At 53.7% G+C, this 18,908-nt stretch overlaps 10 protein-coding genes across 10 annotated transcripts; 5 read left to right on the top strand and 5 right to left on the bottom strand.

Moving 5' to 3' along the window:
* Nucleotides 1-642: 642 nt before the first annotated feature.
* On the bottom strand, nucleotides 643-1,620 carry QC763_109065 (uncharacterized protein; the record flags this gene model as incomplete). Its single annotated transcript, XM_062907495.1, has 3 exons — nucleotides 643-791; nucleotides 876-1,185; nucleotides 1,263-1,620. The coding sequence occupies 2 exons, from the start codon at nucleotides 1,618-1,620 to the stop codon at nucleotides 1,052-1,054; spliced, it is 492 nt and encodes a 163-aa protein (XP_062770449.1). The 3' UTR covers nucleotides 643-791; nucleotides 876-1,051.
* QC763_109050 (uncharacterized protein) lies at nucleotides 1,608-4,926 on the top strand. The gene is made up of 2 exons (XM_062907494.1): nucleotides 1,608-2,064; nucleotides 2,114-4,926. The coding sequence occupies exons 1-2, from the start codon at nucleotides 1,880-1,882 to the stop codon at nucleotides 2,796-2,798; spliced, it is 870 nt and encodes a 289-aa protein (XP_062770447.1). The 5' UTR covers nucleotides 1,608-1,879; the 3' UTR covers nucleotides 2,799-4,926.
* On the bottom strand, nucleotides 2,919-4,694 carry NAR1 (Cytosolic Fe-S cluster assembly factor nar1; the record flags this gene model as incomplete). Its single annotated transcript, XM_062907493.1, has 1 exon — nucleotides 2,919-4,694. The coding sequence occupies one exon, from the start codon at nucleotides 4,692-4,694 to the stop codon at nucleotides 2,919-2,921; it is 1,776 nt and encodes a 591-aa protein (XP_062770448.1).
* Nucleotides 4,927-5,179: 253 nt separating the features above from the next.
* QC763_109035 (uncharacterized protein) lies at nucleotides 5,180-6,072 on the top strand. The gene is made up of 2 exons (XM_062907492.1): nucleotides 5,180-5,305; nucleotides 5,362-6,072. Exons 1-2 carry the CDS (start codon nucleotides 5,279-5,281, stop codon nucleotides 5,869-5,871), a joined length of 537 nt encoding a protein of 178 aa, XP_062770446.1. The 5' UTR covers nucleotides 5,180-5,278; the 3' UTR covers nucleotides 5,872-6,072.
* A 135-nt stretch (nucleotides 6,073-6,207) lies between these two features.
* Nucleotides 6,208-8,308, bottom strand: QC763_109030 (uncharacterized protein). Its single transcript, XM_062907491.1, has 2 exons — nucleotides 7,425-8,308; nucleotides 6,208-7,363 (listed from the first exon to the last, which is right to left on the bottom strand). The coding sequence occupies exons 1-2, from the start codon at nucleotides 7,939-7,941 to the stop codon at nucleotides 6,828-6,830; spliced, it is 1,053 nt and encodes a 350-aa protein (XP_062770445.1). The 5' UTR covers nucleotides 7,942-8,308; the 3' UTR covers nucleotides 6,208-6,827.
* A 173-nt stretch (nucleotides 8,309-8,481) lies between these two features.
* Nucleotides 8,482-10,316, top strand: rna1 (Ran GAP Rna1). The gene is made up of 2 exons (XM_062907490.1): nucleotides 8,482-8,930; nucleotides 9,007-10,316. Exons 1-2 carry the CDS (start codon nucleotides 8,736-8,738, stop codon nucleotides 10,066-10,068), a joined length of 1,257 nt encoding a protein of 418 aa, XP_062770444.1. The 5' UTR covers nucleotides 8,482-8,735; the 3' UTR covers nucleotides 10,069-10,316.
* A 736-nt stretch (nucleotides 10,317-11,052) lies between these two features.
* On the top strand, nucleotides 11,053-11,526 carry QC763_0010830 (uncharacterized protein; the record flags this gene model as incomplete). The annotated part of the gene is made up of 1 exon (XM_062905219.1): nucleotides 11,053-11,526. The coding sequence occupies one exon, from the start codon at nucleotides 11,053-11,055 to the stop codon at nucleotides 11,524-11,526; it is 474 nt and encodes a 157-aa protein (XP_062770443.1).
* A 167-nt stretch (nucleotides 11,527-11,693) lies between these two features.
* HRD3 (ERAD-associated protein) lies at nucleotides 11,694-14,810 on the bottom strand. Its single transcript, XM_062907489.1, has 3 exons — nucleotides 14,640-14,810; nucleotides 12,419-14,566; nucleotides 11,694-12,356 (listed from the first exon to the last, which is right to left on the bottom strand). Exons 1-3 carry the CDS (start codon nucleotides 14,665-14,667, stop codon nucleotides 11,908-11,910), a joined length of 2,625 nt encoding a protein of 874 aa, XP_062770442.1. The 5' UTR covers nucleotides 14,668-14,810; the 3' UTR covers nucleotides 11,694-11,907.
* A 164-nt stretch (nucleotides 14,811-14,974) lies between these two features.
* Nucleotides 14,975-18,101, top strand: QC763_109000 (uncharacterized protein). Its single transcript, XM_062907488.1, has 3 exons — nucleotides 14,975-15,472; nucleotides 15,535-16,057; nucleotides 16,119-18,101. The coding sequence occupies exons 1-3, from the start codon at nucleotides 15,172-15,174 to the stop codon at nucleotides 16,309-16,311; spliced, it is 1,017 nt and encodes a 338-aa protein (XP_062770441.1). The 5' UTR covers nucleotides 14,975-15,171; the 3' UTR covers nucleotides 16,312-18,101.
* ERG10 (erg10, acetyl-CoA C-acetyltransferase) lies at nucleotides 16,368-18,856 on the bottom strand. Its single transcript, XM_062907487.1, has 4 exons — nucleotides 18,138-18,856; nucleotides 17,950-17,999; nucleotides 17,793-17,868; nucleotides 16,368-17,733 (listed from the first exon to the last, which is right to left on the bottom strand). Exons 1-4 carry the CDS (start codon nucleotides 18,200-18,202, stop codon nucleotides 16,725-16,727), a joined length of 1,200 nt encoding a protein of 399 aa, XP_062770440.1. The 5' UTR covers nucleotides 18,203-18,856; the 3' UTR covers nucleotides 16,368-16,724.
* Between the last annotated feature and the right edge of the window lie 52 nt (nucleotides 18,857-18,908).

Genomic DNA, 18,908 nt, shown 5'->3' with positions numbered 1-18,908 from the left:
CGTAATCTTCCACCTGGCCAAGACAGAACCTCTGCGGCCAGCTGCATATGTAGCTGTACCAATGACATGGCGGAACTGTATGTATGCTGGCATCTTCTCGGCCTACCTTCTGCCCTCGATACAGAATCTATACACCTGCAGAAGTGACAACTACTTTGTGGCACGTTCCACCTTGATATCAGAATGCTCAGAGAGGAGACCAACTAGAACTCACCGCTTACGCTCCAGTCTCTACCCCGTACCACCACGTCAACACTCGTGATCTGTGTTGCCACGCTCGGTTCCACGTTGAGCAGTTCGTTCCAAGTTTAACGGCTTGACTACCCAAAGGGCAATATCTAGCGGTGTCAATCTGTCTCTCTTGGCAGGGAACATCTGACTTTATGTTCAGTGAGTACCAGCATTGCCACTATGTCTGCTCACAAGATTTCAAATCAGACCTTTTTTGTACATGATCTTATACAAGTGTATCTCACAATTCATCAACCGAGCATGTCACCTAACCTTGAACTCTGAGTGGTAGCGTTTACGAGTCCAGCACTCCGGGTTTGTATCTTTACAAACCCTTCAGCTTCGCAAACAACCCCCCTTTTCTGTCTCGGGTGTACACAAACTCAAAAAGGGCCGGTGTAACCAAACCCTCGGAGTGTCTTGGCTTGCCTTTAGCAGAAAAAGAGAATCGAGATTCCAAACTGAACCCATGTCATTCAGAGCCACATGTCTCGGATTCCGTCACGTCTTTCCACCTACGCCACACATCTTGCCAATTTCATAAAGTGGTGGAGTGATAACTACACCACAGTCATCAGACTATCATAATCATTCGTAGTGACCGGGGTGGGAAGACTCATAATCATTGAATGAGGTAAACATACATGCCTTCATATAAGTTTTTATTATCATGGGCAGAGTTGTTCATTCCCTTCATTCTATAACAATTCCCGAATCTTCAAATCATCAAAACATAGCCATGAACTTCAATATCCCTTTCACCACCGCACAAAACTTCTTGAATATTTCCGCTTTCCCACATCAAGCCATCTCATAGATATCATGAACTACCACCACCTTGAACAGACTCCTTTGCAGCTCTGAGAACACCCTTCAGCCTCTCCTCCGTCTGGGGATCAAACCGACTGTGGGTTGCTATGGCTGGACGAGGAGCAAGCGGATCAGGGAGGGCAGCTGATGTTGGAATCAGTATTGATAGGTCCCAGCTTCAGCTTCTCAAGATTTGAATTTCGAAACAACCCATGACTTACAACAACTGAAATCACCATGCTGAAGCCGAGCTCTGGCATTCTCATACTCCTCCCTGAACTTGGGTGTATTCCACGACGCCAGCGGCTTCCCGGCCGGGGTGTGCTGATGTTGATGCTGAGGAGTCTGGATTGGGGGTGTGCTGAGGTCCGGCAAGTCAGACATGGTCAAATCGGTGGACATGGCTGGCTTTTGTATTGAATTTCGAACCGAAACTAGACTGAACGCAGGTCTCTTCCAATACTGACACAGCAGGCTCGTATCAAACTGGTGAGGAGGAACGACTTTGGTATGTAATTTCGAAAGTGTACTTTTTTCCAACTCCAAGAGAAGAAGGTGAAGGCCAGAGGAGCATGTCATTCAACTCCCTACCCTACCTGCCCTGCCAAGCCTGTCACCCATGGTCCGTGCACCTGCGTTCAACAGCGGCGGAGCCCTACGGGTTCAGGGATCCCTGCTATTGTGCTGAGGGGCGGGGGGCAGGTTGTCGCTCGACTGAGGCTCCATTTTCAATTGCAAGTTCATGATTTCTCCCCCTCCTCCCAGATATTGGACCGATTTCGAGAATTGAACAACTTAGCTCTCAAACCAGCAAACACACACAAACCACAACCCAACCATGTCCAAAAACCGAACCCCCATCCCCGATGCCTGGGACGACGACTGGGCCCCCCAAGCCGACCGCCTCTCCAAAACCCCGGCCGAACCCTCACCACCATCACCACCACCACCACCAGCGCCCCTCTCCAAAGCCGAGCGTCGCGCGAAACACCTAGAGGAGCAGCGCAGGTTATGGGAGTCGGCGTACGTCCCTCAACACCCAAACCACTCCCCCATCACTAACACCATATAGTGAAGCCCCAGAACCAACCCCCTACCTCCCCATCACAAACCCAATCCCCCTCTCCACCCCCTTCAAACCCCCCATCCAGCTCCTATCCCGCCGCCCAATCCCCCAGAAAACCCTCGTCCGCGATCCAGCCACCGGTCTCGAACAACTCACCATCACCCAACCTGACGACTTCGACGACGAAGACCCCGACACGGCCGCCCAAAAGCCCGAAACCCCCCAAGAGCGCAAGGAGCGCCAGAGGAGAGAACTAGAGGAAAAGCAGCGCCGGTATCAAGAACAAAGAGCAAAGATCTTTGGGGACTCAAACCCTTCCTCTGGCCAGTCATCCCCAGGGACGGTGACGCCCCCGCAGGCCGGGAATGATGGTAGGGGAGGAGGACATAGAGGACGGGGTGGTGGTGGGAGGGGCAGGGGGAGGGAAGGGAACGGGAGGGGCAGCAACAATGGGCGGAATACCAACCGGCAACCTCAGCAGCAGACAACTGAACCACCGTCGAGGGAGCTCTTCGACGCGGAATACTCCCCCAAGCCACCCAACCGACGAGGCGGCGGCCCCTCCTCCTCTCAACAGCCCAGCCGCTCTCACACACCCCGTGAAGACCAAATCACCCGCCAACCAAGAGGTCCAGACGGCAGCGGAAGAGGAGGTTTCGGTTTCGCCAAGCGAGGCGCAACCAACGGCTGATCTTTCCATTCTTTCATGACTAGAATGCATTGACGCTACACAGTATCATTCTATATGACCTGTATCCCAAAAACAGAAAATGTCTCCAACTACCGCTGTACAAGATACCAGTGTACTACTCTACCAACCACCACCAATCTTCCCCGCCAACTGAACCACCCGTTCAGTGTCAGTCTGCGTCTTTCCCACATCACTAACCACCTCCCGAAAGGTGGTATACGCCAACTTCTCCACCGGCACCGACGTCAGCTCCGACCACACCCTCAGCACATCCCGAACATAACCGGGTGATATCCCAGCCACCACGAGGCCATCATCTGTCCTTTCAGATGATGATGTCTCCTCATCATCACCAGAAAAGTACGCCTCATCCACCACCTCCAACCAAGCCTTTTGCTCCTGCGGCCCAGGTTTGTTTTCGATCCCACCAAAACCCATCCTCTCCAGGACAATCGGGTCGTCCACCTTGAGCTGCCCACCACCGTTGGTGCAACCCCCCGGACACGCCATCACCTCGACATAGGAGAAATCCAGCGCGTTGGTGGCTCCCGCGGCCTTTCCAGGTCGTCGAGCTGAACCAAACGGTTTTCCTCCAGGCATGCGGGGGGGTCTGGCGGGCTTGAGCTTCCGAACGAGGTTTTGGATGTTGCGGAAGCCGTAGTAGCGGGCGGCTTTGAAGATTTGTTCCCCTGAGGAGGAGAGAATCGAGTACTCTATTACGTCGGCGTTGCGGCCTCGGGTGGTGGTCAAAGTTGAACCGGGGTTTTGGGAGAGGAGGGCGTGGAGGATGTAATGAAGATTTCCACCGGAGGTGCCCGCAGAAAGGGATTGCTGTTCGTTTTTCTTCCCCGGGGCGGAAAAAGGCAAAAGGAAATCGCCCATGGCTTTGTGAGGGAAGGGCGTGGTCTGGGGGAGGGGGGTTGTAGGTAGAGAGAAGAAATTGATGTTGCGTGATTCGGCGAGCATGAGGATTTCTTTGGTGGTGATTACGCAGTCGACGTCTCTGATTCCCTTTTGAGTTGTGGTTGTGGCTGGGTTGTTGGAGGTGTTGTTCCAGACGGCATCGGTGAGCTCTTCCCGGCTGGCCTCGAGCTTCTTGTCGAAGCAGGGCATTATGGAGAGGTGCCATATCCTGTCTGGGGAGATGTTGAGGGTTTTGGAGAGGGTTGTTTTGAGGAGGGTGCCGGTGAGGGCCTGGGGGGATTTGACTTTTGAGAGGTAGGGGAGGACGTAGGGGTGAGTCTTTTCGGCGTAGCAGACCCAGCCTGGGCAGCTGGAGGTTAGAACTGGTTTTTTGATGTCGTTAGAGGAGGAGGAGATGGCTTCGTCGGCGCCTAGGACTAGGGAGGCTTCGCGGGCGCGGTTGGTGGAGACGATGTAGGTGAAGCCGTTGTTGTGTCTGCCGCCTGAGGGGAGGCCGAGGGAGGGGTTGGAGAGGAGGTGGGTGATCATGTTTGCTGCTTGGGATTGGGTGGTGTTGTTTCCTATCGCGGCGGCGAGGGAGGCGAGGACTTGGGGGGATACAGAGCAGACGAAGAGTTTGGAGGAGGGGTTTCCGTCGAGGTTGGTGGTTATGGTGGTGCCATCTTGGGAGAGGGCAAGGCTGGGGGCTGAGTCCAGCAGGGAGAGGACTTCATTGTGGGATTGGAGGGAGACGAGGACGGCTTCGGCCGAGGTTACGCAGCCGGAGCAGGCTAGGCAGTCGGTGAGGGATATTTGCGCCGGGCCGGGGGGTTGTGAGGCAGAGGGTTGCTGACCGTCGAGGATGACTTCGAATTCGAGGGATTCGGAAGCTTGTGGTGGTGGCGCGGTGGGAAGGGTTTCGATCGGTTTTATACAAGCGACGCCGGGGGATATGAAATCGTTCAGGTCGTCGGCAGAGAGGATGGCTGACATTGTGACGACCGGCTGTGGAAGTAAAAAAGAGCTCGGACTCGAGGTGTGGTTGTCGAGGGGCCGATCGATGGAGGGGCTGTTTACCCCACGATCAGATGTCAAAGGTGTCGTCGTGAATAGATCTTGTCGCAAACAATGCCTCCAGTTGACTTCAGTGTAGCTCCAGTATAGGTTGGAAAGAAAGAGAGCTGAGTCTAAAGAAGACAGCGAACACCCAGAGCCAAGATAATCCCCAAATTCCTATCTCAAGGCCACTCCCGGAGATGCACGATTTGTAAATTCAGTGACTCTTTTGCTTTGAAATGCGCTTGCTCCAAACCAAAACTGCGAAAATGCGACATCGGCTCCCCTGGTGGCGGTTGAGCGGGCGCCCCGCTACCCGCCAGGAGCCCCGCCCGTCTCCTCGGCGTCGCGCACTGTGCCAATCACTGGGGTGCCATTTGTGCTATGACGTAGCGGAGGATACAAGGGTACTTACACACATTATGTAGAGCTTCAACACCACGATACAAGGAACTCACTTTCACAGTCTAATTCTCACATACAATTCTTTTGTTCTGAAACCATTTGGAAGAACGGTCAAAATGGACAACCCACCCTCCGAAATGGACGTAAGTTCCCCCTACAATTATAAACCATCATACAAACTAACCCAATGCCCCCCAAGTCAACCACCTTCCTCCATCTCACCACCCTCCTCTACCTCCTCCTCCAATCCCTCCCCCTCCTCCTCTGGCCCTCTTTAACAACAACCCTCCTCACGCCCCCGAACTACTACCCCCCCTCCTCTTCCGATCTCGTCTCAACCTACCTCGCCCGCACCCTCGCCCTAACAAACCTAACCCTCGCCGCCCTCCTCCTCGCCCTCTCCGGCCTCCTCCCCTTGAGCCCTTCCCCATCCCCTTACTCCTCCGCCGCAGTCCTCATCACAACACTATACCACTCCGCCACGGGGGTATACTCCTACACCCGGTACACCACCCCCCGCACCTCCCAACCGATCCACCTCTTGGGCTGTCTAGCAAGCAGTTTCCTCGCTTGCGTAGGGCTCTACGTCCTCCTATTCGGAGATGGGAAAAGACTGAGCAGGCGGACCGGGGCGGATAAGGCTACCAGCGGGTGGCCTTTCAGGAATAAAGAGGCGGATAGGAAGAAGAAGAAGAAGAAGTCGGGTTGAGGCCTCAGGATGAGGACGAGGAAAGGGTTGAGCATTGGACATAAAAAAAACCTTGTGTGTGTGTGTGTGTGTGTGTCATAAGAGGTGTAAAATGGCATGTTTTGTGGTTATAGTCTATAATGCTCTCGCATGTCATGGACAGAAGAAAATACAGATAATGCCACCGGGAAATAGGGACCTTCAAAGATAGGTAGCCAGCCCACGGGTTTTTTTGAAAAGTAATTATTTAAACCTACAAAGAAAATCAAGCAGGCCTTTGAGGATTGTTAGCAGGCATAGGATAGTTAATAGCTAGACCTTCAAACACTCAACACACACACACACTCAAAAAGATAGTCAATGGGCCTTGAAAGCAAACAGGCGCTAAATATGCATTGATATGCCTCTTAAGAGATGCCCAAGAAGCATTTGATTTTATCTTGTCAAGTGACTCTACTTACAACGCTTGTCCCGGACCACATTTCCCATCCCCAGTCGAACCGTCAGGCGGGGTACGAAACATTGTGCCGCTTCTCGAGATGAACCCAAAGGTAATCCATGGTTTTGATCGCCTCCTCAGACCGGGGGCAAGTTTTCACCGGACAAGTAACAGACTGTGAAATAGGATTGCCGCCTGCATCTTTGGACTTGTGCACCCAAGAGTAGTGACTATGGAGACCTCGATAACTGATGTAAGGCGTTTCAGACCTCTCACAGTTCTTGAATCGACATACGTAAGGCGCGGCGAAAAAAGGTATGCGCAGCTTCAAACAGACGACTTCAGCCTCAGCAGTGTTTTCAGCGGTGGCCAAATACGTCTCGCTGACATCGCAGGATCGAAAAGCCAAATGCACATATTGATTTGAGGCGTTGTTGGAAGAACGGGATCGATCCGAAGCATTATCGGAAGAAGGGGGTCCTTGGATATCCAAAGGTACAGAAGACGCGTCCAAAAGCTGATCTTGAGCGCCCGTAGACTAGTTTTGCGCATCCTCGACAGAATTTGCGGCGGCTTCAGGAGCCGTCAACACCACGTCCGCCTCTCCCGACAACACTGCCTGTTTACGAGCAAACCAGTCCTTCTCGCTCCGTATGACCTGCTCCAGAAGAACCTCCTTCTCCAGCCACTCCTGTTTGTAGAGTTCACCGACTTCCTTGAGCTCAGCCTCGAGCCGCTTCCCTTCTTCCTCGGCCCACTTTAGCTGAAGTTTAGTTAGCTGGAATAGCTCCTCACGTGGCATAGCAATCTCCTCGGGACTAAACAGCTCTTCGTCCAAGGGTGTGAGCATGTCCTCGGAGTCTTCGTAGGGAACATCGCTGTCATCTACCGCGTCATCTTGGCCGGTAGCGTGCGATTGTGGTGTCTTAAGAATGATACGGAGGTTCTTGCTCGACTTGCCCGTGGTTTGGTGGGCCTTCGAGACGGGATCTGAGGGTCGGAGGTCTTCTGTCTGGTGGACTGTTCGCATGTGCTTGGCCAGGGCGTCGGAGCGGGTGAAGGCGCGATCACACTCTGGGCGGCAGTAGTTAGTACCAATCATCACGATGCAGAGCAGCTGTTTTGCAGAGCCTACCTGGAAGATAGCAGTAAAATGGCTTTTCCCTGGTGTGACTTCGCATGTGAGCTTTGAGAGCGTAACCACTGGCATGGGCCATTCCCTTCCTAGTGCATCCAATCCATTCACAAGTATACTTCTTTGCTCGAGTCTCGATATGATCGCTGTGGATGTGTTCGACCAGATTGTCCATGTTGCCCTGGTCGCCAGCCTTGCAGCCCTCCCAATGGCAGATGGTGACCTGTTCCGCATACTCTTCCTCCTCTTGGCGCGCATTGATGGGCGAGTTTGGCACGTCGCCATCGGTGTCGGAGGAGACTTGCGATACAGTATCAATGTCTGGGTCGACGCTGGCCTCCTTATGAAATGCTGGCGAGGCTACCGAGCCAGTGGCCGTCTTGAGCCGTTTGGTTGGTGGTGCGTCCTCCATGATGTCTTCGGGGGCGTCGCGATCTGGAAACTCGTTGTCGGTGGAATCCATGGAAGAGAGGGGAGAGCCCGAGTCGTCATCGATCGGGCTGCTCAATCGCGCCATTTCTATCGGCTCTGTGGCAAGGCAAGAGCGAGTTGGGATATTGATGGATCGGACGATAGGTAGATTGGTTGTTGTGGGTGCGATTTTGATTATGGGCGTGTTGAGATGGATATAGATGAAGTATACCCTGGTGTTCCGTGCTCCTTTTATAAGTTAATTCTCAGCAATATAAGCTCATCCGCGTCGCAGTCTAATGATACGTGGCGTTGGCTCTGCTGAAGGATATTAAAAAGTGAAGAGAATTGTTGAAAAGTCAGAATTATTAGGTTTGGGGGAACAATCGTGGACGGCGCAAAACATTCAATGGACGGCAGGATGCTGGTTGAGTGCCAGCACCCGTGCTCTGCTCTGCTCTGCCTGCAGGAGCGTGTCTGCCGCCGATCAGCAACAGTGACATGCAAGTCGCAGGGGCGGGGACGGTGACGGGAATGACATGAGCTCCCGGCAGCCGGCTGACAGCTGGTCACTCAAGGCCACCTCCCAGGCACACGGTGCGCACGCAACAGATGGTTGCCACTGGCACTGCTTGGTTGGCGCCCAAAACAATCTGGAACGCAGGGACTTTTCTCAGCTTGTTTACCCCTCTGCCCCTCCCCCACCATCGCTGTTTTTATATGTACCACACCCAAAGCAAAGACTCGCTCCTGCAGCCATCCACCACCTAGATACGCGTGCCCTTCCGACTTACCCGACATAGAGCCAAACCTTGCACCTCTTGCAATACCCTACCACCTCAAGTTCACGTTCTTCATTCTTTGCTCTTCATCGTCAGATTCACGATTCAATATACAAACATGGCCCCCACCACCAAGGTCTTCTCCCTCGAGGGGAAAGGTCTGAAGCTGGACACGGCCGAGGACCTGGAACCCCATATCGCCGAGCTTCGCGCCATGGAAGATGTCGAGGAGGTCCATCTGCTTGGTAACACACTCGGTGTCGGCGCATGCAAACTGCTTGGAGAGGTGCTTGCGACCAAGAAAACATTGCGCGTATGTCTCCTTCTCCCGCCTCCCTTGTTGCTTACTCGCCAGCCCCAGGTGACTGAACTAACCACTCGCGACTCAGGTTGCCAACCTCGCCGATATCTTCACCGGTCGCCTCCTCAACGAAATCCCAGAGGCCCTTTCCTCCCTCCTTACCTCCATCCTGAACCTCCCCAAGCTCAACACCATCAACCTCAACGACAACGCTTTTGGCCTCAACACACAAGCGCCACTCGTCGCCTTCCTCGCCGCACACGTCCCTTTGCAGCACCTCTACCTCAACAACAACGGCCTGGGCCCCCACGCCGGTATCCTGATCGCCGATGCGCTCTCGGAGCTCCACGCAAAGAAGGAGGAGGCGCGCAAGCAAGGACAAGATGTGCCCGACCTCGAGACAGTCATCTGCGGTCGCAACCGGTTGGAAAACGGCAGCATGACCGCCTGGGCCAAGACTTTCAGTCTACACAACAAGGTCAAGGAAATCAAGATGGTTCAGAACGGCATTCGGCAAGAGGGTATTTCGCATCTGCTTAGCGAGGGTCTGCGTCACACTTCGGAGCTCAGAGTGCTGGACCTCCAGGACAACACATTCACCTTGAAGGGCGCCAAGGCTCTGGCAAAGGTTGCGCCCGGCTGGACTGAGCTTCTCGAGTTGGGCGTCGGCGACTCTCTTCTCAGCGCCAAGGGCAGTGTGCTTTTGGGCGAGTCCCTCGCTCAGGGCAAGAATAGGAACCTTGAGATTCTGCGCCTGCAGTACAACGACATCACCGCCGCTGGTCTCAAGAGCCTTGCCGAGGCTGCGAAGGAGGCTCTCCCCGCGCTCAAGAAGATTGAGCTCAACGGCAACAAGTTCACCGAGGACGACGAGTCGGTTATCCTCCTGCAGGAGCTGTTGGAGGAGCGCAAGGAGAAGTTTGGCGGCGACATTGTCGTTGAGGACGACTGGGGTCTTGACAGCCTGAGCGATCTTGAGGAGCTGGATTCTGATGAGGAGGAAGAAGAGGAGGAAGAGGAAGAGGAGGTTGAGGAGCGGGCCGAGAAGCTCATCAAGGAGGCCGAGGAGGCTCAGGAGGAGCCAGTCGTCCAGCTCAAGGACAAGGAGGTGGACGAGTTGGCGAGCAAGCTCTCCAAGGCTACGATCTAGGCCTGGGGGGGTAATAAACAAAAACAAAAACAAAACAGAAAGAAATAAAGGAGTGTTGACCTCTAGACGAGGTGCTGTTTTTGCCCATGATTTACCACGATACCCGAAGAGGAGAAGGTTGTTGGTCTTGACAAATGGGACGCAATTGGGATGGTTTGTTACACTAGAATTGAAGCGTTTGTTCTTGTCTGGCAGTACTGTCTGAGGGTAGAGTTTAGGTATACAATACAAACCCCTTTATTGAATGGATTTTTTATTGGGTGGGGATTGGGTGTCCCAGATGAGATACTGGCTGGATGCCTGTTGATGGTGTTTGGACCTCCTGGTCTCATGATGCAAAACATCATGCCCACAACCAAAACCGTGCACCGAGAATGACAGGAGACATACGAAAGTCTTGACGTCTATATGTGTGCGTGTGTGTGTGCCGGCAGGTTTGAAATGTGCTGCTTTTTGGATGGAGTGATCGTGGTTCGAGTCGGTGGTGGTGTGCCGGTCAGATGCGCAGTCATGCCACCAATGTAGTCTGAGCCTCCCAGCGACATTTTGGGAGGGTGAATGAATCCTTCGTTGATAAATAACCCCCAAGGCATTTTTTTTTCTCGCTTGCGGCTGGGGGCTTCAGTCAAGCAAAAAGAACAATTTATTAGATTAGGCATTATTGTCGAGTATTAGTTATCACTGCTGTCGTCGACAAGACTGACAGCTTTACCTACACAAACACCACTTACACACACGCCTACCTTGCACAACATTATCGCAAGAAACCACCACACAATCTTGAGCATACGACATATCACTGCTTCTCTACAACACCTACCTTGAGCACACCGAACCATCGCTCTCAGTCCAATCACACACAACAAATCAACCCTGAACAAACCACGCATCTGCTCTACACTTCTCAACAACCTACCTCGAGCACACCAAACCACTGCTCGCAACAACCTCTACTGAGCACAACCATCCTGCTCCTTTACCACCATGAAACCGACAACCAAACACCACCCCATCCTCCACTTCGAACCCCTCTCCGACTCCCCCATCCCCATCCTCTGGGACCTCCTCCTCGCCTGTTACGCTATCCGCCTCACCCTCCTCTACGCCCTCCTAACCCTCCTTTCCCACCTCATCCTCTCCCCCCTCCCCTCCTCCCCCATCACAACCCTCGTATCAGCAGCCCTCTGGACACGCTACCTCACCCACCGGTTCCAAGTCCCCCCCGCAATTGGCTTCAGGGCCGCAGTTGGCCTCCTAGCAGGAATGATAATCTTCCTAATGGAGGAACTGCTCTCCGGGTTGGAGTACGAGATGGGATATGGGGGGTTTAAGGGTCTCGGGGGGTGGGTCATGGCTGGGGTTATCTCCATGCCTGTAATCATGGGGTTGGGCGAAGAGGGTAAAGAACGGTGGGGGAGGTGGGAAGGAAAGGGGTTGGAGTTCGGGACGAGTTATTAGCATTCAAGAGATAAGGGGAATTACCGAATTATGATTTAATGATAAAAAGTAGTTTGGCGAGAGAGTGAAGAAGGATGGTGTGAGTGAGTGAGTGACAGGTGATGATAGATGGGAGATTCCATGTGGCAGGGTTACACTGCAACTGCCGAAGTCTGGGGGTTGGGGTTGGGGTTATCTCCCTTGTTCAACCACCATCTACCCCTCGAAACCTTGATCTTCTGATTGGTGTTGGCTATGAAACAGCAAATTCTCTATTACCAACTACGCAGAAACAAAAATCACCAAAGCCACCCTAGGAATACGCCTCGCTCAATGCCTTTTTGCAACTGTGCCCTTATGATACACTTGATTCAATCCCTTCCATACTTCACCTATATCACCCTAATGATATTCTTTCAAACCTGGGACTACCAGTCCCTCGCGAGTCAATGACCAACCCCCTGCCCCCCATCCCCCAAACCCCGGCTGCCCAAGCTGAGGAAATGGTGCTTGGGCCGCACCCGCAGGTGGCGGTTGTTGTTGCGGTTGAATGTTCCCACCCTCCTGCTCTCTCCGCCTCGCCTCCTCCTGCCTCTGCTGTCTTTGCGCCCGGTAAAACAACAAGAACGCCAGTGAAACAACCAAGCCCATGATGATCAAGCTATCTAGCACACCATCCTCGTCAAAGTCTGGCCCATCACCCCCGGGCATCTGACCGGCACCGTTCTGACCGGCGGCGGCCTCATCATAGTACTCGTCCGAGTAATAGTCATCATACAACTGCCCCGCTGCATTCTCCTCTTGGAGGAAGTTGTTGATCCACTCACGGAGTGACCAGTGCTTCTTCTCAACTGTATCACAGCATGTTAGCTTTGGATGTTCAAACGATAGTAAAAGAAAAGGTAGTCCATACCTGGCTCATCCCTGATGCTGTTGATCGCCCCGTTAGTGAACGTATTCCACGCACTCTTCGCCCTCAACTTCAACAAGCTCAACGACACCGGCAAATACGCCTCCTCATTGATCTCATACGCTGCGTCGTAGTGTCTCTTGGCCAAGTGGTAGTCCTGCTGGAGACCGACCCCGTGCTCGTGCATCCAGCCCAGGTTGTACATGGCTTGCGCGCTCTGCTGGTATTCCGACGCGCCCTGGTAGCACTGCAGGGCCTTATCCACATCTGGCTCTGCCCCGATCCCATGAAGATAGTAATCCCCCATCTTGACCAGAGAATCAATATTGCCCTGGCGGGCGGAGCGAGTCCAGTACGTCAGGGCGAGACGGGGGTTTCGAAGAAGGGGCGACTTGACAGCCCTACGGTAAAGCCACTGTGGGATCTCCAGGAGTGATTGCTCAGGGTCGAGCATAAATGCAACGTTGTTCTGTGCCTTTTCATAGCCCTGCTCAGCGGCGCCAAGATACTCAAGTAGAGCAAGTTCTTCGTCGCCGTCGTCATAGGCCAGGTTAGCCTCGGCCCAGGAGGACACAAAAGGCTCAGCCCTTTCAGACACGCTCTTGAAATAACCCAATGCAGCGCTGCATGACTTCTCACGGCCAACCCCAAGAAGGTTGAGCTCGCCGAGATAGTAATATGACTCGATGCTGGCCCACCGGGCAGCAAGTTCAAAGTAGTGGTTGGCCGCCGCCAGGTCATCGGTACCGCCTTGGTCAAGATGAAGAGCACCTAGCGCCACTTCGGCATAGGGGTAGTCCTGCATCGCGGCCGCCTTGAAGTATTCCGTAGCTTTGGGGACGTCTACAGGCACTCCATATCCATTGAGGTATAGCAGGCCGAGACTGTACTGTGACTGGGAGTCCTTGAGATAAGAGCCCCGTTCAAACCAGTACTTGGCTCGGATGAAGTTCTGGTCAACGCCCTCTCCACGCATATACATACGCCCAATGTATCCAGCCGCCTTGGCTGCATACTTATCGAGCCCAGGTTTGGGATTCTGGACTTGTTGGCCCTTAACCCAGTACTGCTGCGCAACCTCATAGAAATACCTCTTTGCCTCGGCCAAGTTGATCTCGTGGCCTCTCTGCCCCTCGTAGTAGATTCTACCCAGGTTGAACGATGCTTTAAAGTCGCCCTTTTCGGACATCAGGTTGAGATACTCAATGATATCCTCGATCGAAGCATAAGAGTCGGGCGACTTCTGGACACTTTCCCTTCCGGCACTGTACGCGCTGGCGCCTTCGCCATACACTCCTCCAAGTTCGTCGGCAATCCTGTGTGCTTCGTCGACCCAGCGCATCCCGCCCGGCGGTCCTGACCGGTACCACGCAATGACCTTGTCGGCAACCTGTTTGTAGTACTTGACAGCGACGTCACAGTTCTTCGGTGTCCCAATGCCTGCGTGGTGTCGATAAGCCAGTGACATTTGCGCTCTCGTGTGACCCCTATTCGCAGCGAACGTGTAGTACAGGAGTGCCCGGGCCTGGTCTGCCTCCACAGCACCACCAATTCCAGTCGAATACATGAGCCCCATCATGTACAAGGCCGAGTTGTTTCCATTGAGCAGTGCCAGCTTGTGGTAGTTGTCGAAGGCCTCCTTAAAGTTCCTTGGGTGTGAAAAGTTGCCATAGAAGTTCACCTCGGCCAGAATATACAGGGCGTCCGAGTTGTTCTGTCGTGCAGCTTCATTGAGGAGTTTAGATGCATGTAGGAGCGGTCCGCTGAGACCCGGGGTGGGTTGCGACGTCTCGGCCGGGGGTGCGGTGAGCCGCAGTGTTGGGACGGCTTTGAGAGCAAAGTTCAGGATCAAGCTGACAACGCCCTGGTGTCTCTTTGCTTTGTGATGTAATGGCTGGTATAGCTTTCGTAGTTCGGTCATGGCGGAGTGGACGAGTTCGGCACCTGGTTGCTTGTCAGTGGTCTCTTGGTTCTTGGCCCCCTTGTATGTCCAACTATCCATACCAGGCTGTTGCCCTCCGCTTGGGGCCGAAGCCATATCTGGGCGGAATCCATCGTCGTCTACTTGTTTTGGCTTTGCTGAATCGCCAGTGAGGACATGTTGATCGGCTTGCGCTTCGGCGTAGGAGAAAGCGAGAGCCTGCAAGAGCACTGCAAGCGACGTGTGTTAGTGGGCTACGGTGGGCGTCTTTGCAACATCTCTAGTTGTGATGGGTTGGCTCACGGAATAACCACAGAAAGTACCGCATCATGGTGGGTTGGTAGTGGTGAAAGTGATATGGAAGGAGTCTGTCATGTCATGGCTCGCCCAGAAAGTCGAAATTCGGGATCGACCAACTTGGTTTGGCGAAAAGTGGTCTGAATGATGTTGTCAGTGTTGATTGTAGGTAAGCTGTCCAGATCCATAACAGCTCCCGTTGTGACAAGGGCCATGTAAGCTGCCCTTGAAGATGCGGCCCAGGTGGCACCAGCTGCCAAGCCGGTTCATTGCTGCAAGTCACTTTCCCCAGCAGGTATACTTCTTCAAAGATATCAAACAATTTGAATTCTCATTTGACTTTTTATGATTTGACTGAGAATATCGTGTTACAATAAGGTCATTGAATACATATTTTCATCTTGTAGGTTCTGCAAACCGAAAATTGGGCTCTCACACAACCTCTCACCCAAGCTTTTGCAACCTGACTAAATTTCTTTTTTGGTCTCACTCACTTACACTGCTCACAGGCACCGGGGATACAAAGCTCAACCTCAAAATGTACCAACTCACGGCCGTTGACGGCTACAAATACCCCAAACCAGACACTTATGTTCCGGAAATTCTCCCCATAGCTGCCGGCCTCGCAGCCATTGCTTCAGACCAAACCCTCAGTCTCTTCGACCCCACCAGACTCAACGCCGGCCCTCTCAAGCAAATCACAACCGATCATGGGAACCTCACCTGTGCCAAAGTATACGATCCCGCCGAGTCGATAGTCTGCACCGCAGGTGAGAATGGCACCGTCTCCATCTGGGATTTCAGGACAAATCCCATCAAACCCGCCATGCAAATACGAGGTAAGTCTCTCTCTCACCCACCTTCTTCCTCCCGTCTAAACATATCACTAACCATATACAAGGCAACACCGACCCCATCCCCATCCTCTCCCTAGCCTGTTCCAACCCCACCCACACCCTCGCCGCCGGCACCGAACTAGCCAACCACCAAGCCTCCATCCTCCTCTGGGACCTCCGCTCTTCTCCGTCCTCCCCCAAGATCACCTACACCGAAATCCACTCCGACGACATAACCGAACTCACCTTCCACCCGACAACCCCCAACCTCCTCCTCTCCGGCTCGACCGACGGCCTCCTCTCGATAAGCGACACCCTCATCACCGACGAAGACGACCTCGTCATCACAACCTTCAACCACGGCTCCGTCCACCACGCCGGCTTCCTCAATCAGTCCTTTGAAATCTACGCCGCCTCCCACGACGAAAAGTTCGCCATCTACGATATGTCGGACGGCACCATTGAAAAGGGGGCGGCAGTCTTGGATATGGGGGATATACGAGAGGCGGTGGGGTGTCAGTACCTGGCGAATGTGGTCCCGAAACTTGGGGGTAATAATGGGGCGGTTGTTGGGGTGGGGGCGCAGGAGTAAGTACCAACCTTGGGGCTGTAGGTATGGGGAGTGTACTAACGTGGGAAAACTATATAGCCAAGAACTGTTTCAACTCGTTCATCTCGTCAAGGGAGGGAACGGGCAGTGGGGGTTGGATAGGGAGAGCGTGGTTGCTCTGCCGGGGGCGCACGGGCAGGAGTTGGTGAGGAGTTTTGTTTTCTACGACGAGCAGCAGTTGGTTATCACGGGGGGTGAGGATGGGGCAGTTCGGTCTTGGAGACCGATGTAGACACGATGAAATAGTTCACAGATAATACGAAGAGTTACAGCAACTAGGGATTGGAAAGTGGTAAGATAGTTTGGAAGCGACGATTTATATTATTCGACTCTCACTCTCTCTCTCTTTCTCTCTCTGCTAAAGAGCCGAGAAATTAAAGGCTAGGCCTGGCGATAGGCTGCTCAAATGAGGACGAGGACGAGGACGACGACGACGACGAAGAAGAAGCTACCGATCTAAAACCCCGAAGGAAAAACACAACCATTTTCAATCAGATCATATCCCTTATTAAATGTGTTTTGTGTATTCGCAGCCCCGCCTGAGCTATTAAACGCCGTGACACCCCCTTCCTTTCCCTATGCCAAATGACCCAAACCAGCCATAAAGACATTCACACTTTCTCTTCAAAGCCAGGGTTTCATCACTCACTGCAGATTCTCAATAACCAAAGCCGAAGCACCGCCACCGCCATTGCAGATACCAGCAACACCAATCTTGCCCTTCTTCTCCCTCAGGACCGAGGTGAGAGTGGTGACAATACGAGCACCAGAAGCGCCCAAAGGATGGCCGATAGCGACGGAGCCACCAAAGACATTGACCTTTTCGGCGTCAAGACCAAGAAGCTGGATGTTGGCGAGGGCAACAACGGAGAAAGCCTCGTTGATCTCATAGTAGTCGACATCATCAGCAGTAATGCCAGCATGCTTGATAGCCTTGGGGATAGCAAGCGCAGGGGCAATGGTGAAGCGGGCAGGGTCGCGAGCGGCATCGCCCCAACCAAGGATCTTGGCAAGGGGCTTGATGCCGAGCTCCTTGAGCTTGCGCTCAGAGACAAGCACAACAGCGGCGGCGCCGTCGTTGATGGGAGCAGCGTTGGCGGCGGTGACAGTGCCGCCGTTGGGAATAAAGACCGGGCGAACAGTCTTGAGCTTCTCAATGTTGAGGTTCTTGACCTCCTCGTCACGGTCAATCTTGATGGCGGGCTTGCCACGGCCGCCGGGGACCTCGATGGGGGCGATCTCGGTGAAGAGACCGGCCTCGGTGGCGGCCTGGGCCTTTTGGTACGTCTTGATGGCGTACTCGTCCTGGGCCTCGCGGGAGAGGTTGTGTTCCTGGCTGCAGAGCTCGCCCTGCATGCCCATGAGCTCCTGCTTGCCGTAGGCGTCGCGGAGGCCGTCCTTTTGTACGCCGTCGACGAGGCCGGCGTCGCCGTACTTGGTGCCGGTGCGTAGGTTGGGGAGGTAGTGGGGGGTGTTGGACATGGACTCGGTGCCGCCGGCGACGACGATGTCGGCGTTGCCGGTGATGATGGTCTGGGCACCGAGAATGATGGCCTTCAGTCCGGAGGCGCAGACCTTGTTGATGGTTGTGCAGGGGACGGATTCGGAGAGGCCACCGCCGATGGCGCACTGGCGGGCTGGGGCTTGGCCGAGGCTGGTTGGGAAGACATTGTCAGTTTTCTGTTGTTTTTGAAGGGTTAAGCAATGACCTACTTGGCAGAGAGGACATTGCCAAAGAAGACCTCCTCCACATCCTCAGGCTTGATCTCGGGCACACGCTCAACCGCAGCTGTTGTTTACCCCCGGATTAGCGAACTGGACCTTGCTCGTTGTGCATGCATGACATTGCGGTGGTCTGACGTCTACATACACTTGATGGCATGGGAACCAAGCTGAATAGCAGTGAGGCTCGAGAGAGAGCTAAAGCAAGGAACGCAAAGGTTAGCTCTCCATCGTCTGAACAAGTCGTTGAACCTGCGGGGACTTTGTTGGGCAGATGTTTGTTTCTGCCCCCCCCCCCCGATTCATGGTGGGGTACACGTAAAGGGGTTCTCTCACCCGAGGAAGCTCCCTAGGGGAGTGCGCGCAGCGCTGACAATGTAAACAGGAGGAAGGCCGGCCATCTTGAAGGACTGTGTTCGGGATTAGGAAAACTGAAGAATTCGGAGAATTTCGAGCAAGGAGGGGCGGTGATGGGGAGGGGGAGGAAGCTTTGTTTTATGAAATTCCCCAGCGAACTGATGAGATGGATCACACCGCCTAACTGGACCCCCCTTCGACCCCCTTCCCACTCCCCACCATATTTTAATTGGAGAAAGACTCCCCGCGGGGCAACGGTTCCTGAGCCGTTGATTTGCCTCGTATGCACTTAGACTTGTTCGAGAGAGCTACGCGGGCCGCCACCGCCTCGACTTGGAGCCCAACAAAGATCACCACGGAATCATTGTTCTGGCTGATCACTTACTATTGTTCTCGTGGCAGAGCACCAGAGCAGCAGAGGTGGCATGAAAAAGGCTCGTTTCCAACAAGTTCTTGGCCCCTTGCAGCTGGCCGGCGGTACCATGCCATGATCTGCCAGGGACCTCCCTGTCTTTCTTGATCAAAAAGATCTGATAAAGATTCTGATCCGATCAGCGGAGCTGTGGGTGAGTTGGACTACGGCGGTACGTAGGTAGATGGCAATGCTGAATTGTGAAGCCAAGACCAGGGTTATGTATGTATAAGAGTATAAACGTCCAGTTCAACCCCATCACGAAGGAGGCTGAACCTGGGAGTTGTCCTGATCGTATCCAGACTCTAACCGCTGAATTTATCTCAGCATATTGTTTA

Source organism: Podospora pseudopauciseta, chromosome 1 (genome assembly GCF_035222475.1).
Source record: "Podospora pseudopauciseta strain CBS 411.78 chromosome 1, whole genome shotgun sequence".
In the NCBI taxonomy this organism is placed as follows: domain Eukaryota; kingdom Fungi; phylum Ascomycota; class Sordariomycetes; order Sordariales; family Podosporaceae; genus Podospora; species Podospora pseudopauciseta.
This window is presented reverse-complemented; position numbering and strand designations above follow the sequence as displayed.

Bases quoted from the DNA above. Each gene is read 5' to 3' on its own strand.
- HRD3 (XM_062907489.1), bottom strand. From the start codon at position 14,667: ATGATGCGGTACTTTCTGTGGTTATTCC. The intron at 14,567-14,639 runs GTGAGCCAACCC...CGTCGCTTGCAG, and splicing joins GTACTTTCTGTGGTTATTCC to TGCTCTTGCAGGCTCTCGCT. The intron at 12,357-12,418 runs GTATGGACTACC...GCTGTGATACAG, and splicing joins CAGCATCAGGGATGAGCCAG to TTGAGAAGAAGCACTGGTCA.
- QC763_109050 (XM_062907494.1), top strand. From the start codon at position 1,880: ATGTCCAAAAACCGAACCCCCATCCCCGATGCCTGGGACGACGACTGG. The intron at 2,065-2,113 runs GTACGTCCCTCA...AACACCATATAG, and splicing joins CGCAGGTTATGGGAGTCGGC to TGAAGCCCCAGAACCAACCC.
- QC763_109000 (XM_062907488.1), top strand. From the start codon at position 15,172: ATGTACCAACTCACGGCCGTTGACGGCTACAAATACCCCAAACCAGAC. The intron at 15,473-15,534 runs GTAAGTCTCTCT...ACCATATACAAG, and splicing joins ACCCGCCATGCAAATACGAG to GCAACACCGACCCCATCCCC. The intron at 16,058-16,118 runs GTAAGTACCAAC...AAAACTATATAG, and splicing joins GTTGGGGTGGGGGCGCAGGA to CCAAGAACTGTTTCAACTCG.
- ERG10 (XM_062907487.1), bottom strand. From the start codon at position 18,202: ATGGCCGGCCTTCCTCCTGTTTACATTGTCAGCGCTGCGCGCACTCCC. The intron at 18,000-18,137 runs GTGAGAGAACCC...TCCTTGCTTTAG, and splicing joins CCCCTAGGGAGCTTCCTCGG to CTCTCTCTCGAGCCTCACTG. The intron at 17,869-17,949 runs GTATGTAGACGT...GGTAAACAACAG, and splicing joins TGGTTCCCATGCCATCAAGT to CTGCGGTTGAGCGTGTGCCC.
- rna1 (XM_062907490.1), top strand. From the start codon at position 8,736: ATGGCCCCCACCACCAAGGTCTTCTCCCTCGAGGGGAAAGGTCTGAAG. The intron at 8,931-9,006 runs GTATGTCTCCTT...CTCGCGACTCAG, and splicing joins CGACCAAGAAAACATTGCGC to GTTGCCAACCTCGCCGATAT.
- QC763_109030 (XM_062907491.1), bottom strand. From the start codon at position 7,941: ATGGCGCGATTGAGCAGCCCGATCGATGACGACTCGGGCTCTCCCCTC. The intron at 7,364-7,424 runs GTAGGCTCTGCA...ACTGCCGCCCAG, and splicing joins ATTTTACTGCTATCTTCCAG to AGTGTGATCGCGCCTTCACC.
- QC763_109035 (XM_062907492.1), top strand. From the start codon at position 5,279: ATGGACAACCCACCCTCCGAAATGGAC. The intron at 5,306-5,361 runs GTAAGTTCCCCC...ATGCCCCCCAAG, and splicing joins ACCCACCCTCCGAAATGGAC to TCAACCACCTTCCTCCATCT.